Source organism: Peromyscus californicus, unplaced genomic scaffold (assembly GCF_007827085.1).
Source record: "Peromyscus californicus insignis strain IS unplaced genomic scaffold, ASM782708v3 Scaffold_19__1_contigs__length_69161282, whole genome shotgun sequence".
NCBI classification, from domain to species: Eukaryota; Metazoa; Chordata; class Mammalia; order Rodentia; family Cricetidae; genus Peromyscus; species Peromyscus californicus.
In genome coordinates this window covers 41,184,664-41,199,667 of record NW_026294491.1, presented here as the reverse complement: position 1 = coordinate 41,199,667, position 15,004 = coordinate 41,184,664, and the positions used below count along the sequence as shown (strand labels likewise).

Genomic DNA, 15,004 nt, shown 5'->3' with positions numbered 1-15,004 from the left:
GGGTGGGGTGCAGCAGCCTGGAGCTTGTGCATGCTCAACTCCCAAACCTGCTGCCCAGACACATTATCGCCCTGGTTTTGTGGGGGAGCCCACAGAGGTTTCCTAGTGAGATCTGAGCTTGCTTTACCAGCAGGGCTGCATAAGAGGATGACTGGACCATGGGCCTGGGTACCAGGTGATTGGAAGGGTCTATACTTGGCTGTATCTAGCAAGGAGGTGGTCTTTTGCCTTGCTCCATGGCATTGTTATAAAAAGCTTTTGAATAAAGTTCTGGGCCATTGGGTATTGACCCAGGTCCTCCTGAAGCTATCCTGTGTTTCTGTCTTTCTTCCTCTCGGCTAGGCCTATCATCCTACCTAATATTTCTTATTCCTCTCTCCTCCTCATAGGAACCCTTTAAAAGGTGGGGGCTGGCTTCCCACAGTTTTGAGCAATGGATAGGGTGTCCAAGATGAGGAATGGTTGGTTCATTTTCTGGATTAGAGTTCCTCTTATGGAGGCATTTTCTCAATTGAGGTTCCCTCCCTTCAGAAGACTCTAGCTTGTATCAAGTTGACATAAAACTAGCCAGCACAACATCCATAAAAAAAGTTTCTGTTAGAACATTCTCCATATCTATCCAACCAAATACTGCAAGTAGTACTGTAAGTCAACACTTTCTACACCTCTTCAACTAACAAAAAGCTCATTAGATTGAAAAGGTACCACAATCTAACATACCTCAGTTTATTATACTCTGTATATGTAAGAAAAGAGAACACTGAGAAAAACATGACCATTTATTTACAAGTGCAGACTGTGTAACAACAGAACCTAAGTGCAACATAATCTCTTAGTCAAAATAGTATATTTGCTAAGCTAATAAAAATATATGAACTCTCGTCTATTTACAGATAAAATTAAAAATTATCCACTAATTTGTTTTTACACTAAATTTTAAATTGGGGGGGATCTCATAAGAAAAAAATTAAATAAATGGGTTCAACACAAACTTTACATTGCTGCTGCTGCGTGGGCCTTCTCAGACATGAGACAGGGATGACCAAAAGGCAAGCTAGCTCAGAGCCCTGTCCCTGGTTCTTCTAAAAGCTTTACACTGTTTCTTCTGTTCTACTCCGAGGCTTCTTACGCAGCTCAAGCATTACAGCCCTTCAGCCCTGTGATAGAGTCAGGCCAAGCCACAGTGCGAGGACGTTTTTGCAAGGAGATGGTGCCAACAGCAGCCTCGGCATGCCTGGGTTATGTCAATCACCAAGAGAATGAAAACCTCAGAGTCAGGATGCTGGTTCACAAGACGGCAAAATCCTTCCGAAATTGTGTCCATGACCAGTGGAAAGTACCAGATTAACTCACTGTAACAAATCAATAAAACACTTGCCCTTCCCTTGTTCAGTAAGCAGTTTGGTCAGCATGCCTCAGCAGGGATAGGTGATTGGTCCACAAGCTTCACACTCTCAGGTGGATCCAGTTGTTCTCTCACTTCCACATGTGTGCTATGGCACACACCACACACACACACATATGCACAGAATCACACACAGTTGGAATAAAGTATACAATGAGAGACATGTTATATACTGAGTCATGTTATCCTAAAATTCCTGTTTTGAAGCTCTAGTCCCAAATGTGACTGTATTCCAAGACAGTGCCTGTAAGAGGGAGAAGCAAGGTGGAAAGATGTCGCAGGTGTAGTTAACACAACACAACAGAAGTCCTTGCAGGAGCAGCGGCGGCGGCGGCGGTGGCGGCAGCAGCAGCAGCAGTAGCAGCATGGCACTCACACAGAGAAGAGACCGCATGAATAGGCCAAACCTCAAGTCCTGGGGCCAGGCCTCAGAAGTGGAAAAATCTGCCAACACCCTGATTTGAATTTCCAGACTCAAGAACCATGAGAAACTAAGTTTCTGTTGCTTAAACCAGCAAACTTGGAATTTTGTTACAGTAGCCCTAGAAAGTTAATACAACAACACATGGTATTTATTTATATAAACATTCTTCATTCCTTATTATCCTTTTTTCCAGAAGAAACAAATTAAGAAATATACAACATAAACTTTTTTTCCTTGCATAGTACACGATATAAAAGGGACAAAACCCACATTTCTAGACAAAATCTCGTCACCTGACATTAGTAGAAAAGAAGAACTGAGGAATGGGTCTAAGAACATGATGCTATAGACTGATTAAAAGTGGTTGTGAGGATTTACAGTGACTGCTGTTGAGATGCTGTCGGGACTGCACACAGCCTGGACGAAAGCATCTTTGTAGCTTGAGTTTTCCTGCCTGGCCCACAGTCAGGACAAATCTCTGACACCCGCCAGTCCCACAGCCATTCAGACCCAACCAAATAAACACAGAGACTTATATTGGTTACAAACTGTATGGCCGTGGCAGGCTTCTTGCTAACTGTTCTTACAGCTTAAATTAATCCATTTCTATTAATCTATACCTTGCCACATGGCTCGTGGCTTACCAGTATCTTTACATGCTGTTTCTCATCATGGCGGCTGGCAGTGTCTCTCTATCTTAGCCTTCCACTTCCCAGCTCTATTCTCCTCCTTGTCCCGCCTATACTTCCTGCCTGGCCACGGGCCAATCAGTGATTTATTTATTGACCAATCAGCAACATATTTGACATACAGACCATCCCACAGCACATCTTCATTGCCTTCTCCTTATGCATTCGTAATGGCGTTGTGTGTGTGAGTGTGTGTGTGTGTGCACACGTGTGTGTGTGTGGACGTGTGTGTGTTTGTCTGTATGTGTGTGTGTACACATATATATCCTTAGAGAAACACAACGCAGGAAGCAAGTTCAGTCTGCTGACAACATGCTTACTTAAGAAGACACCTTTCCCAACTTTTGCTTGGCACTTGCTAGATTAACATATAAATTTCTATTTACAGAAATTAAGACACATGTATCTTTTATACTTTTCAGCTGTGTTTTGGTGCATGTTTTACAAACAGATCTTCTAGTTTGAGGCTAACAAAATTTCATTTGCTATTGCTCTGCCCTTTAAACGTTACCTTGTCTGGGTCCATCTTCCCTTTAATAAACTCTTGCTTCCAGAACTGCAATGCCTGTTCTAAAGTCAGGCCAATGCCCTTCAGGAACAGCCCATACTGCATCCGGCCTCCATGACGAAGATGGTGGTTTTCCCTCAAAGCCTTGTGCAACTGACGCATGCAAGGTGGGAAAGATTTGGTAGAAAGCTACAAGAAAAAAAGCAAGTTTAGGTAATACTGAAGATATACTAGGTCCCCATTATAGCTGCTGTGACTGTAAATTTGATTTAATCAGAATAAACAACATAAGTCATAGAAAGCATTGTTGTATTACATAGATTGTAAATGTGACTTGTCTTATTGTTTTATAGTGATTAGAAATCAAACAGGTAACACTTTGACCATCCCAGATTATATAATAATAATAATGTCAGTTTCCCTGTTTCTCTTTTACATTTTCCTTTAGATGGCTAATAATGCACATATTAGCTACAAGAAATAACACAAAGAGGTGGCATGTCCCCAGTTTCCCTCACATATAAAATCTTGCAAGACAGGCAAATACAACACAGATACATCGCACTGTGCTTCCTCAGACTCCCACAGTTGTACGTCTACTTCTATGTGCATGTTTCATCACGTGGAGGCTCATACTTCCACCACCTCAGGATGCAGAATGATTTCATCACCACAAGGATCCCTATTTCCTGCTTGCATTTATTTAGCACCATTTGCATATGGAGGCCAGAGGACAACACTGGGTGTCTTCCTCTGCTGTTCTCACTGAGCATGGAGTTCACTGTTTCAGCTAGATGGCTGTCCAGCATAAGCCTCCAGGATTCTCCGTCTCGGCCTCCGCAGTGCTGGGGCTGCAGGCCCACACCACCACATGTAGCCTTTTCTGCGGATGCCAGGGATCCAAATGCAGGTGCTCATACACAGCAAGCATATTAGCCACTGGCCATCTCAGGACCCTTCTTCTTCCTGCCTACTTTCTGCTTTCTGCACCCTGCTCCACCCCATCCTCCTTCTTTCCTAACATTTGGAAACAGCTAATCTGTTCATTTCTGTAACTCTGTCATTTCAAGAGAATCAACTAAACAAAATCACACAGTGTGCCATGTCTGAGGACTGGCTAGTTCCTCATCCTTGGTTCGAGGTTCTCCTGTGACAACTCAGGGAAGGTCAATGAACAGGCACAGTCTATGGCTTGAATGTGCTGCAGTTTAACCTTTTTATTACAAACAAAACTGCTCTGAATATTCTTAGAGGGTTTATGTGAACGTAATATTCCATTTTTCTAAGAAAAAAGGTCTGAAAATATAATTGCAGAGTAGCAAATTGATTCATAACATAAATTAGACATAAAGTAGAACACAAAATTAAGAGAAAGAGTTTTAAAGAGAAAATTCAAACATACATGTTTAACCAAGTTTAAAAATGCAGCTCTTTGTTTTAACATCAAAAATGAAGTATCATTGATTGTTTTTCAGTTCACTGTTTTCACTTACAATCTCTATCAAAAATGAAGTATCATTGATTGTTTTTCAGTTCATTTTTTTCACTTACAATCTCAACCTTGCTCCCTCTAACTTCCCAGAGTGCATCCTTCCTCCCAGGATGTGAGTTCTCACCAGGGCAGACTTGCCAGTTCACCCAGTCAGGAGGGCCTAGACTTGCTTTGTTTGACTTTGCTGCTCCCTCTAGTGACCATCTAATGTCTGTCTGTAAAGAACAACTGAATTCCATCCTCAAAACTAACCCACATAGACCTCTATCTTCCAGGGGAGTGACGAATAGAAAGCCTTTCAGTTCATTTTCACATGACTACTTTGGTTATTTCTTAATTACAACAAACAAACAAACAAACAAACCTTAGTGAATGTTCAACGTCCTTGGTGTAAACCCACACAATCCCCTAAGGCCCATCAGCTTTTCAATACTTAACAGAACAGGTTTTATCCAGGATTGTAGAAAACAAGGAAACAGAAGCACAGTCCACTCAGTCAATGGTGGCTGTATGAAACTATGACCCCCGTTACACGGACCAAGTCTGTATAATGACTTCAACAATGAGGACTGCAGCAGGGGCACGTGCCAAATGCCACAGAAGCCCAGTACGGACTGGGAGCTGATTTGTCACTGTGCCAACAAGAAGTTCCTTCCCACCGTTGAGTCCTGCTTACATAGTCCCACTCTGCTGACACTGTCTGGTGTGCCCTCCCACTCCCATGCGATCTAGTTACAGCAGGCAAAGCCCCTCAAGACACAATTCAACCTCTGTTTCCTTTACTACAATTCTCCAATTCCTGGATTCTCAACCAACAAGGATTTACTGAACATTTATTATCTGTGCAGCCCTCACAGCTACCAGTACAGAGAGAGGTCACAGATCCCCTCCCGGAGCAGTTGACACTTGGATGCAGAGACAATGGGTATGAGCATGAAGAGGGTAAAAACGGTGTCCAAGCTCGTGAGTAAAGCAGCAGAGGGATCAACTGTGATTGGGAGAGAATTCTGGAAACAGACTAGTCTCTAAGGAAATTACACTTCAACTAAAACATACACTTCAAGCTTGATTCTACTCATGTGAGGACCCAAGAATATCATTCATATTATGAAAATTAAAAACTCCAAGAAGAAATGAATATCATGTACTAGAACATAATGAGTATACCACGATGAAGTAGAAGACAGGCCATAAAAACCAGAGGGTTTGATGATTTGATAAGGAACTCGGGCTACTACACTCTAGAAAGACTATAACCAGTAAGAATGGAAGGAGGAAGAATGCTTAAGAGAACCTAATGGCTGTCCACAAAGTGAAAATGAAGACAACTGTGCACAGGGCTGGCCACAGTAAGACAGAGAAATGGGAACAGAGCTGACAGAGAAAGTGTAAGGACAGGCTATGGGATGCTGCAGAGGGCAGCAACAACAGATGCAGTGCTGTGCAAATAAAAACCATCAAAGATACAGGGTGGGGTCAGCATCTAGGGAGGTATCCACTCTATATCTTGATTCCCGGGCTTTAAAGAAGCTAGAGCTGGGACAGGGAAGATTCAGAAGAGGTCATGTAAACTAAGACAGACACTCACTCCATACCTACAGAGGGTCAAGGGAAGGCGCAGTCCCCATTTGAAGAGGAACACAGGGACAATAGTGCCACTGACAGATACAGACTTCAGTTATAGAACAACCTAGAAGACGCAGTCCATGACCAGCAGATAGCAAGAGATACACTGATGGCATGGTGTTAGAAGGATGAAGAGCTTCCAGATAAAGTTAAGTCTCAAGCAATTTTACAGGATGATGCTCATTTGCTATGTTGTCTGTTTCGCCCAGGTAAGGTCCAAGAAGTATAGATATTCTATTATATTCAGTTCTGTACTCACACCACTAACTGGTACACAACTGATGGGCTCAGTTTCTATTCACTACATGAATCAGTGAGTACAGTTCTTGGCATTCCCACAGTTCACACTTGCTGGTGATGAGAAATCACTTGGCTAGAGGTAGGAATAGAATTAACTTCAACTATTCATATAATATAAAGTGAACACATGGAGAAATGGAAAGGCAAGAAAGGGACTAGTAAGGTGAAATAATTCTTTAGAGGAGATTGAAAGATGAGACATCTTAAGAGCAAATTGGAAATCAACTACGTAGTGCAGACAATCCTATTATTTCCAGGGATATTAACTGCTAAGTACTACATTATGATTTGCCATAAGATAATCTTATCTATTCATTTTGATCTGTTCCCAGTAACCTTATTATAATTCTTATATTCCAACATTAAAACTCTGTTATATTTTTAATTTTTTGCAAGTAAAGTGGTAGTTGTAAATACAGATTATTTCTAGCAGGCTTAATTTTTTCTTTGTGGGATAAAGTGCACACACTACAGAGCATTAAAGAGAAATTCTGGAAACTGAAGTATAACAAAGTGCTTTTGCTGAGGAAGTGCAAAGTCAAACAAGGCAGACGTGAACCATGAGTTAGTGCAGGATGGCAGCCTTCCTTAATGCTAGTGAATGCTCCTGGGGAACCGCACCCACACTCACAGAGTGAAGTTTTAACCCGGTACCCAGTTTGACTGGGTAAGAGATCCTTAAAAGAGGTGATTAAGTTGCATGGGGTCATTATATCATTAAAGGTGACTAGTGTACATACAAGAAGAGAAAGACACAACCAGGCTGTAGACCAACAGTGGGAAAACCATCTCAGGAGACAGGAAAGCAGCTATCTATAAAGCAAAGAGAGAGGCCCCAGAAAACAGAGCTTACACTTCAAGCCTCGGGCTACGAGGAACTATCTTCTGGTATTTAAGTCACCAATCTGATTTTGCTATAACAGTTCTAGCTAACTAATACACGTCACTTCTCCTTTTCTAAATGTGTGTAGTATTTAAGTGTAAACACATAAACACAGTGGTTGTCATTTAAAAGAATTCCATTTTCCAATAATCAAATTGTTTTTTAAAAATTGCAAATAACTTCCCCTTAAATTCGGTTTTCTTCCAATTAAAATAAAATCACATACATAAAATATGAGACTTTCCTCTTAAAATGATCAGAAGCAATAAGGTACTGCTCCCCCATCTTCCCACCAAGGGTCTCTAGTTGAATCACGTCTGCTTTAACAGGGGCTGGTGCTTACCGAATCAATCTGATCTAAGGAAATCTTCCCCGTGTTCTTCTGGGTGCTGTAATCTTGACCAGTGTAAGAATGACTGAAAAACAAAGCAGAACAAAAACTAAAATGGGATCTGTAAAATGCTTTCATCTCTTTAAAGAGAATTTTTATTCTAAGATCAAAGTTATAATAAGAAAACATTTTACACATGAACCTCAGCAGAAAGCCAAGTACTCTGAATGTATTTAATAAGACATATACAATGAATTACTTACAAGTAACACACAACATAGCACCAGGCTGGATTTCCCGAATCCTACCCCAGGGCACTGCTTTCACTTCCTACAAGCATAATCCATACAGTAAAAGTTTAAACCTCCTCTACTTAAGCCTATCAACAGCACTGCAACAGAGCAGGAACGAAGGGAGAGCTTCAACAGGAATCACCCTGGACCACAGATCCCTGGGCGTGTCATCAGCCTACGGGCATGCTGTGCTCCTTCTCCATCAAATGGGGAAGATGATATCGACCTGCCGTACTAACATAAGGACCCAAATCAAAATCATTTCTGTTAAAGGCCTGATATATAGTAGCAGTTGCCATTCATTAAAATATTTAACAGTGCTTAGTGTGCGAGGAATCCCCATGTACATTCTCTAATTAAATCCTCACATCCATTCTGGGAGAACACTTAATTTACATTTATCAAATGAGGAAATTAGAAATGTGTTAGAATCAAAACACCAAGTCTGTCCTGTGGTCAAATGCAAACTTGTCTCTTCATTTCATTTCTTTATGACACTGACATCCTCCTCCTATAATAAATGTCTCTGTGGTGTTATTCACAAATCTGGAAACAAGTTGACAGGCACTATCTAAAGCCATTCATCTTTACAATTTTTCATATCCTTGACAAAATCTACTCTCCATGTCCAACCCCATAAACAAAGATCCCATTGCATTCAGTTTGCTATATTACATAGAAAAATGTATACAGTCAACCCATGGCTTATACAGATACAACTAAAGAAAATTCTGGAGAGAAGAGTCAAGTTAATCATAAAGAATTCCAGACTCTCTATTTCACATCTACTAGGAAGAGACTCTTCCTGCAGAACCACACACATGCTCTTTAAGAAGTTGCTGTTTCCACAGTCGATTAATTTCATTGATTAAACAACAGATACAAATTATGAAACAAGACTGTAGTAGTGCACTGGGATGCTGCAAGTACCCTATGAGACCGTCAAGCCTAAGTATCCCTCTTCTGTTAGGTAATGTGCCATTTGCTCTGACTTAGTCCATCAATGACATTAACTTGATGCATACATAGATCATGCTAAGTGAAACCCACAGCTATTATTTTAATGATTTGCACTGTTTGGACAGGCATGTGTGTATGTAGGTATGTATGTAGAGTGTATATGCATGTAGGTTCACACATGTGAGGATCCTCCTGAGTATGTGTGTACATGTGTGAAGGCCAGAGGTAATGTCAGCTGTCTATCTATCATATCTACCACTTTATTTACTGAGGCAAGGTCTCTCGCTGAACTTGGACTTCCCTGATTCAGCTAGCTAGCCAGGCTACTCTGAGGAGTGCTTGTCTCCACTCCCCCAGTGCTGGATTACAGGTGACCACCAGGCCCGGCATGCCATGTTTTTTATGTGGATGCTTGGGATCTGGACCCCAATCCTCAGGCTTATACAGCAAGCATTTTATCCACCGAACCACCGGCTCCTGTTTCACACTGTCATACAGGCCTAAAAGACCATTATTTCTGTAAAATCACAGGGGTGAAAAACGACTTTACTTCCCCATCTAACCATGGAACAAAGAAGCCCCACAGGGTAACAGAACTAGCGGAAGGCTGCAAGTCTGGAGACCTTTCTTGTTTCGGGTTTTAAGTCACTAGCTACACAACTGGAAAAGTCAATTATCCTGTTTTGCCATCATTCTCATTTGTAAATGGAAGCACTGATGCCAGACTAGACATGCTGGGGAAACAAATAATATGGCTTATTCAAAAATGCTAATTAAAATCAGGAAGTATATTCTAGTACAAAGGAGTAATTACATACTTTAACCAGTAAACAGGGGGAAAGCAGACAGTAAGGCGGCCAGTATGAGCCTAGAGGAGACATCACCCGGCTCTGTACTCGGCCATGCCTTTGACTCCTGTAAACCTCAGTATCCAAATGCATAAATGAAAATGGTGACTGCAACCATCTAAAAGAATTGTTCAAACCAACCATTCACAAATACACACGTAGTGGTAAAATGATGTACAGACATAATTATAGATGGTTATTGATAAAACACAGTCAAATAATTACTTCACCTCAGGAACTTGTCTTGGCCAGATTAATTGCAGCATAATGAGTTTAAAAAAATACATAAAGAAGAAACACAGAGCGAACACAGCGACATACACCTGCAGTCTAGGGGGTTGAGGGGATTTGGGATTTGAGGCAATTCTGAGCTATGAAGCCAGCGCGCGTGCAGGGTGGGGTGGGGGGGACAACACAAACACAACACCATACACATTTGCCATTTCCTCAGGCACTGACTCAAAGCTATCAAGGGAAACCTTTATCTAGATCTCCATCCCTCCAAAGAACTCAGGATTCAGAGGCAAGGTCTCTTTGAGGCAGAATTCTGCTGCTCAGAGAGGCTGAATAGCAAGTAGCTCCCCTTCTCCCTTTGCAGGTGTCTTCCAAAAAACTCAACAGTCCTTCTGTTTAGTCCCCATTTAAGAACCCTAGCTACTGTGGTTCCTCCCTACCACTTCCTGTCAGCTACTTGCTGACTCAACCTCCTGCTCACAGGTTAATTTTATTCAATCAAACAAATGTATCACATCTCTGCATTGTTAACAAAAGCAGTAGGAAAAATGTAACACACTTTAAAATAATATTCCACAACAAAGGACCCCAGATACTCAGTACCCCTGAAGCTGGTTGTGACAAATAGAGTTGACATGGAAAGTGTAAGCTACTGCATCCAGACAAAGGATGAGAAAGCCTTGGATCTCAAGCTCTGTAGGCCAGAATGAAAAACCTTGAAAATATCTGAGGATCGAACTGACATCATCAGGTTCACACTTAAAAAAGCGGAGAGAGGAAATGAGCAGAAAGAGAGGAACTGGACAACAAAAAACTCTTCCTATTTTAGGCAATATTACATCTAGGCCAGGGAGGTAGCTCCTCAGCCAGTAAGAGCAAATGGCTTCAGGCCTGATGGCCTGAGTTCAACCTCTGGGGCCCCCAGGGTGAAATAAAGGACTAACTCCTGAAAGTTGTCCTCTGCCACACACACAGACACTAAACAAACAAATGGACAACTGCTGATGCCCAGTCTCCAATCGTGGTGCTGTTTTGAAAACTATGGAACCTTGAAGAAGTAGAGAGAGTCTGCCTGGAATTCATACATCACTAAGGGTGGGTGTGGGGAGGTTATACCTGATTCCCCACCTCCCCACCTTCCAATTTCTCCACCTTCCCACCTCCCCACTTCCCCAGTTCCCCACCTCCCCACCTCTGTGTCCTGCTCAGGGTCTCTGCATCCTGGTTCACCAGGATGTTAGGAAGCTCTCCCGCATGCTCTGGCACCATGAGCTCTCCGCCTTGCCTTTCTGACACACTGAAATCAAGGTTCCCTGTGAAGTTGTTTCTGTCGGGTATTTTTGGTCTCAAGAGAGAAAAGTAACTAACTTCATTGCTTAGGTCATGAGAGCATTTCCAGGACTGGTTTTCCTGTTTCCTTATTATAAAACACTGACAGCAACCCAAGGATCAAGACACAAACAAAAAACAAGCAAGCAATGCTGCCACAAAGAATAAAAATGCTCAACAATCCACACTAGCTCATGAAACAGCACCTTGGCTTTTACAAGGACTGCCAAAGTGATGCTTCTGAAGGAGACTGTTGCAGGTAACCAAGAAATGTGAGGAGGCGCATCGCTATGATACCCTATCAGTGCTATCAACTTCATTATCATAATGCTTCTAAATGAAAGCAGACTCTACACTGGGTAACTCTGTGTATTCTTATTTTATGATGTTTAAAATGTATCCATTTATAAATATGTCATAGTGCTTATATTAGATAAGAAGAAATAATAACAGGAATTTTTTCCTTTTTTATTATTTTTTAACTTTTGAGAGTATAACACAATTACATCATTTCCCTCTTCCCTTGCCCCCCCTCCAAATCCTTTTATATCTACCTCCTAGCTTTCTTTCAAATTCATGTTTTTTTCATTAATTGTTGAATAACAGCAAATTTGTTAGAAATAACTTTAATAGGAGGCACACATGAATACTCAAAAGAAAATATTCATCTGAGGATGATTCATGGTCACCACTGTTCAGTTTTCAACACGGTAGAATCAATGAGCATAGAAGTTATTTTATTCCTAACCTTTATATCATACTATGTCATTTCTTCCAAACACAGATTATAAAAATCATTTTAATGGTTCACTAAATTCATATTGTATCTCTAATCATTATCTTGCCAACTATAAAGAGGAATGTTTGATTAACTAGTCAGAGAATCTTGAAAATGGATCTTTTTATTTCTTAGTTGAGTCACCAATTTGCCATAAATATAAAAGGGAATAGACAAACTGTATACCAGTTGGTTCGTTCATAAATACAAGTGGTAAAGGTTAGGAATTCCAACAATTTATGTGTGCTTTCTATACATAAATTACCTTTCACTTGCGGGAGCAGCCTGTAAAAGGCACCAAGGGTGAACTACAAGAGCTTTCTGGGGTTACAGAAAAGTAACAAAAACAGGAAGGATGTGACTCCATGATTATTCAGTTGCACTAGAATATGTTCTGAAGATACTGGGTTGTAGAAGGACAGAGTGCCCTTTTGCTAAAATATGACAGTGCTGTGTGCCAGCAAAACAAACCTGGTCACTACCTCAACAAAACTGACCAGTGCACAAAATGCAGGATGCACTCCTTTTTAAAAATGCTTTTAAGTCAGGTGGTGGTGCACACCTTTAACCCCAGCACTTGCAAGGCAGGGGCATGCAGATCTCCGAGTCTGAGTCCAGCCTGGTCTACAATGTGAATTCCAGGATGGCCAGGGCTCTATTACACAGACAAACCCTGTCTTAAAAGTTATTAATTAATTAATTAAAATGCTATTAGACACTCAAGACTCAAATAGGTTTCTCCCTACAGCTCAGTTATTGTCCTTTATAACATATCCTAATTATTAAATTACAACAAAGAACAAGAACCACTGCTCAGGCCAAGGACTGTTGCCACAGGCATTCATGCTGGCTCTTCCACCTCAGTTAACCTAACTAGATAATTCCCAGCAGATATTCCCAGGGGCTAATCTAATCTAGACAACCCCTCCCAGGCAGGCCCAGAGACTTGTCTCCTATCACGTTGACAATCAAGACTAACTATCACAATCCCAAACGTGTGTTTCTATAAACCAAGTTTACAGGGTACTACCTTTAACTCTGTTAAGTCAATGCAATACTGAGGAATCTAGGTGTGATGGGTGACTGTGACAAAAAGACAGATAATCCATTCACAATGAAGTACAGTTTTTCCAAACACTCATACAAATATCTAGCTTACAGAAAATATGAATATCTAAGTAAATAAGCCATTGACTATCTAAAATGATAAATCTAGAAAACACATCTGCACACATCCACCTGTGAATCCCAAGTGAGAGGCAGACCTTCTGGACTTCGCAGAAGCAACAGAAATGTTAGTCCTGTTGGTTGCACATACATAGCAATTGTACACTTAGACCCTTGGTGGGACTTTTGTCAGAATGTGGGAACTGAGAGCTGGAAAAAAACAACAAAGAATATACAAAAGTGGATTTGTGGGTCTCGCAGAAAGGTCAGCTGGTTAAGATTAAGAGCGGGGGGGAATCTCCTCATGCTGTGGCATTGATAACAAGTACAAGATGAACATCACCCCTCATCACTACAAACATGAGGTGAAGGTCAGCTTTTCAAGGATGGTTATGCAGGGCAATCAGAATCTTGTAGTCCCAGGTTTCATCTATCTCTGTGATGGACAGGGACTAAAAACAGAATCCTGGTGGTGCCATCAAAGGCTGCCACGAAGATCAGGAGATTTCTAGACTGCGTCACTGTACCTTTATCTAACTGTAATCATCTTCACCAAAGCCTAAATGTATTAGACCTAAACATGCTTGGTTGTTTTCTTCTGTTTTTAAAAGCCCTGGCTGGCCTGTATCTTACAATGTAGACCATGCTGTCTTTGAACTCACAGAGACCCTATTTCTGCCTTCATAAAGGTGTAGCTCACCATCCCCTCTACTGTTCTGTTTTGTTTTTCTATTCTTAGCATTTCCTAATCTCTTCCAGTAAATACTAGAAGGAGATTTTTTTTATCTACTTTTTTTATACCAAGGTTTATGCTTAACCTTGAGGTAGAAGCATTTAGATGTCCTTTGATGTCTGCTATCTGGAAGCCTTTTTTTGGAATCTATCATTATAAACAAGATTTACTCTTTGGGACATTTTCAAAGGCAAAATTTCAGCTTCCAATGCAGGAGATTTAAATGGAACAACTTCATGCAGTAAGTTTTACTCACCTCAGACATTTAAAAAAAAAAAAAAAAGAACTTCTCTATCCATATAAGCAGGACCCACCAGGCAAAATGACTGTTGAGCTCTTAAATTTGCCTTATTCTCAGTTAAGATGTTTAATAATAAGTATAATGTGTTCATTGATTTCAAACACTTATAATGCTATAATGTAAAATATGTCATCAATACTTTGTCATGTCAATTACACGTTAAAATCATATTTTGGGTATGAAGGTGTCATTAAAATTATCTTCATGTGTGCAATATAAAAGTATACACGTGATTTCCATTGTGCTTTTACTAATGGCACTGATCCTTTGGAAGGCTAGGTAGGCATACCTACAGAACAGTCATTAGCCTGCCCTCACTTCTACTTGCCAAACTAAAATTCGTAATCGTTATGGGCATACCATAAGCTACAGTGTGGCCAAATACAGAAAGTCTTCCAGCCTACTTCAAAGAAGCTTGTTTCTAAAATATCTACTTGGGAACTAGGTACTAGACATAGTTCGCCCTGAAGTAATCTTGGATTGGGATTACTTTGGAGGTAAGCTAAACTAAGGTTCATTTTGGAGAAAAATCAAGCTTCAACACATTGCTACTTGTGATCTGGGATAGCCTGGCCTACCTCAACATGCAACTGCCATGATTCATCCTTCTTTCATTTATAAGAAACCATGGAGTGCAAATGTGATTCTAAACTACAGTAAGAGGATTTGTCTCCCATCCTCCAAAAATGTCTTTCATCAACAG

At 40.8% G+C, this 15,004-nt stretch overlaps 1 protein-coding gene across 4 annotated transcripts in view; it reads right to left on the bottom strand.

The window, feature by feature from the left end:
* The window catches only part of Prim2 (DNA primase subunit 2), a 308,490-nt gene that overhangs the window by 65,543 nt on the left and 227,943 nt on the right, over positions 1-15,004 (bottom strand). For all 4 annotated transcript variants that reach the window (XM_052745227.1, XM_052745228.1, XM_052745229.1 and 1 more), the window contains 2 exons: positions 7,671-7,743; positions 3,030-3,215 (listed from right to left, as the gene is read on the bottom strand). In XM_052745227.1, the coding sequence (XP_052601187.1) occupies positions 3,030-3,215; positions 7,671-7,743 (259 nt within the window). The remainder of the gene's footprint in view (positions 1-3,029; positions 3,216-7,670; positions 7,744-15,004) is intronic.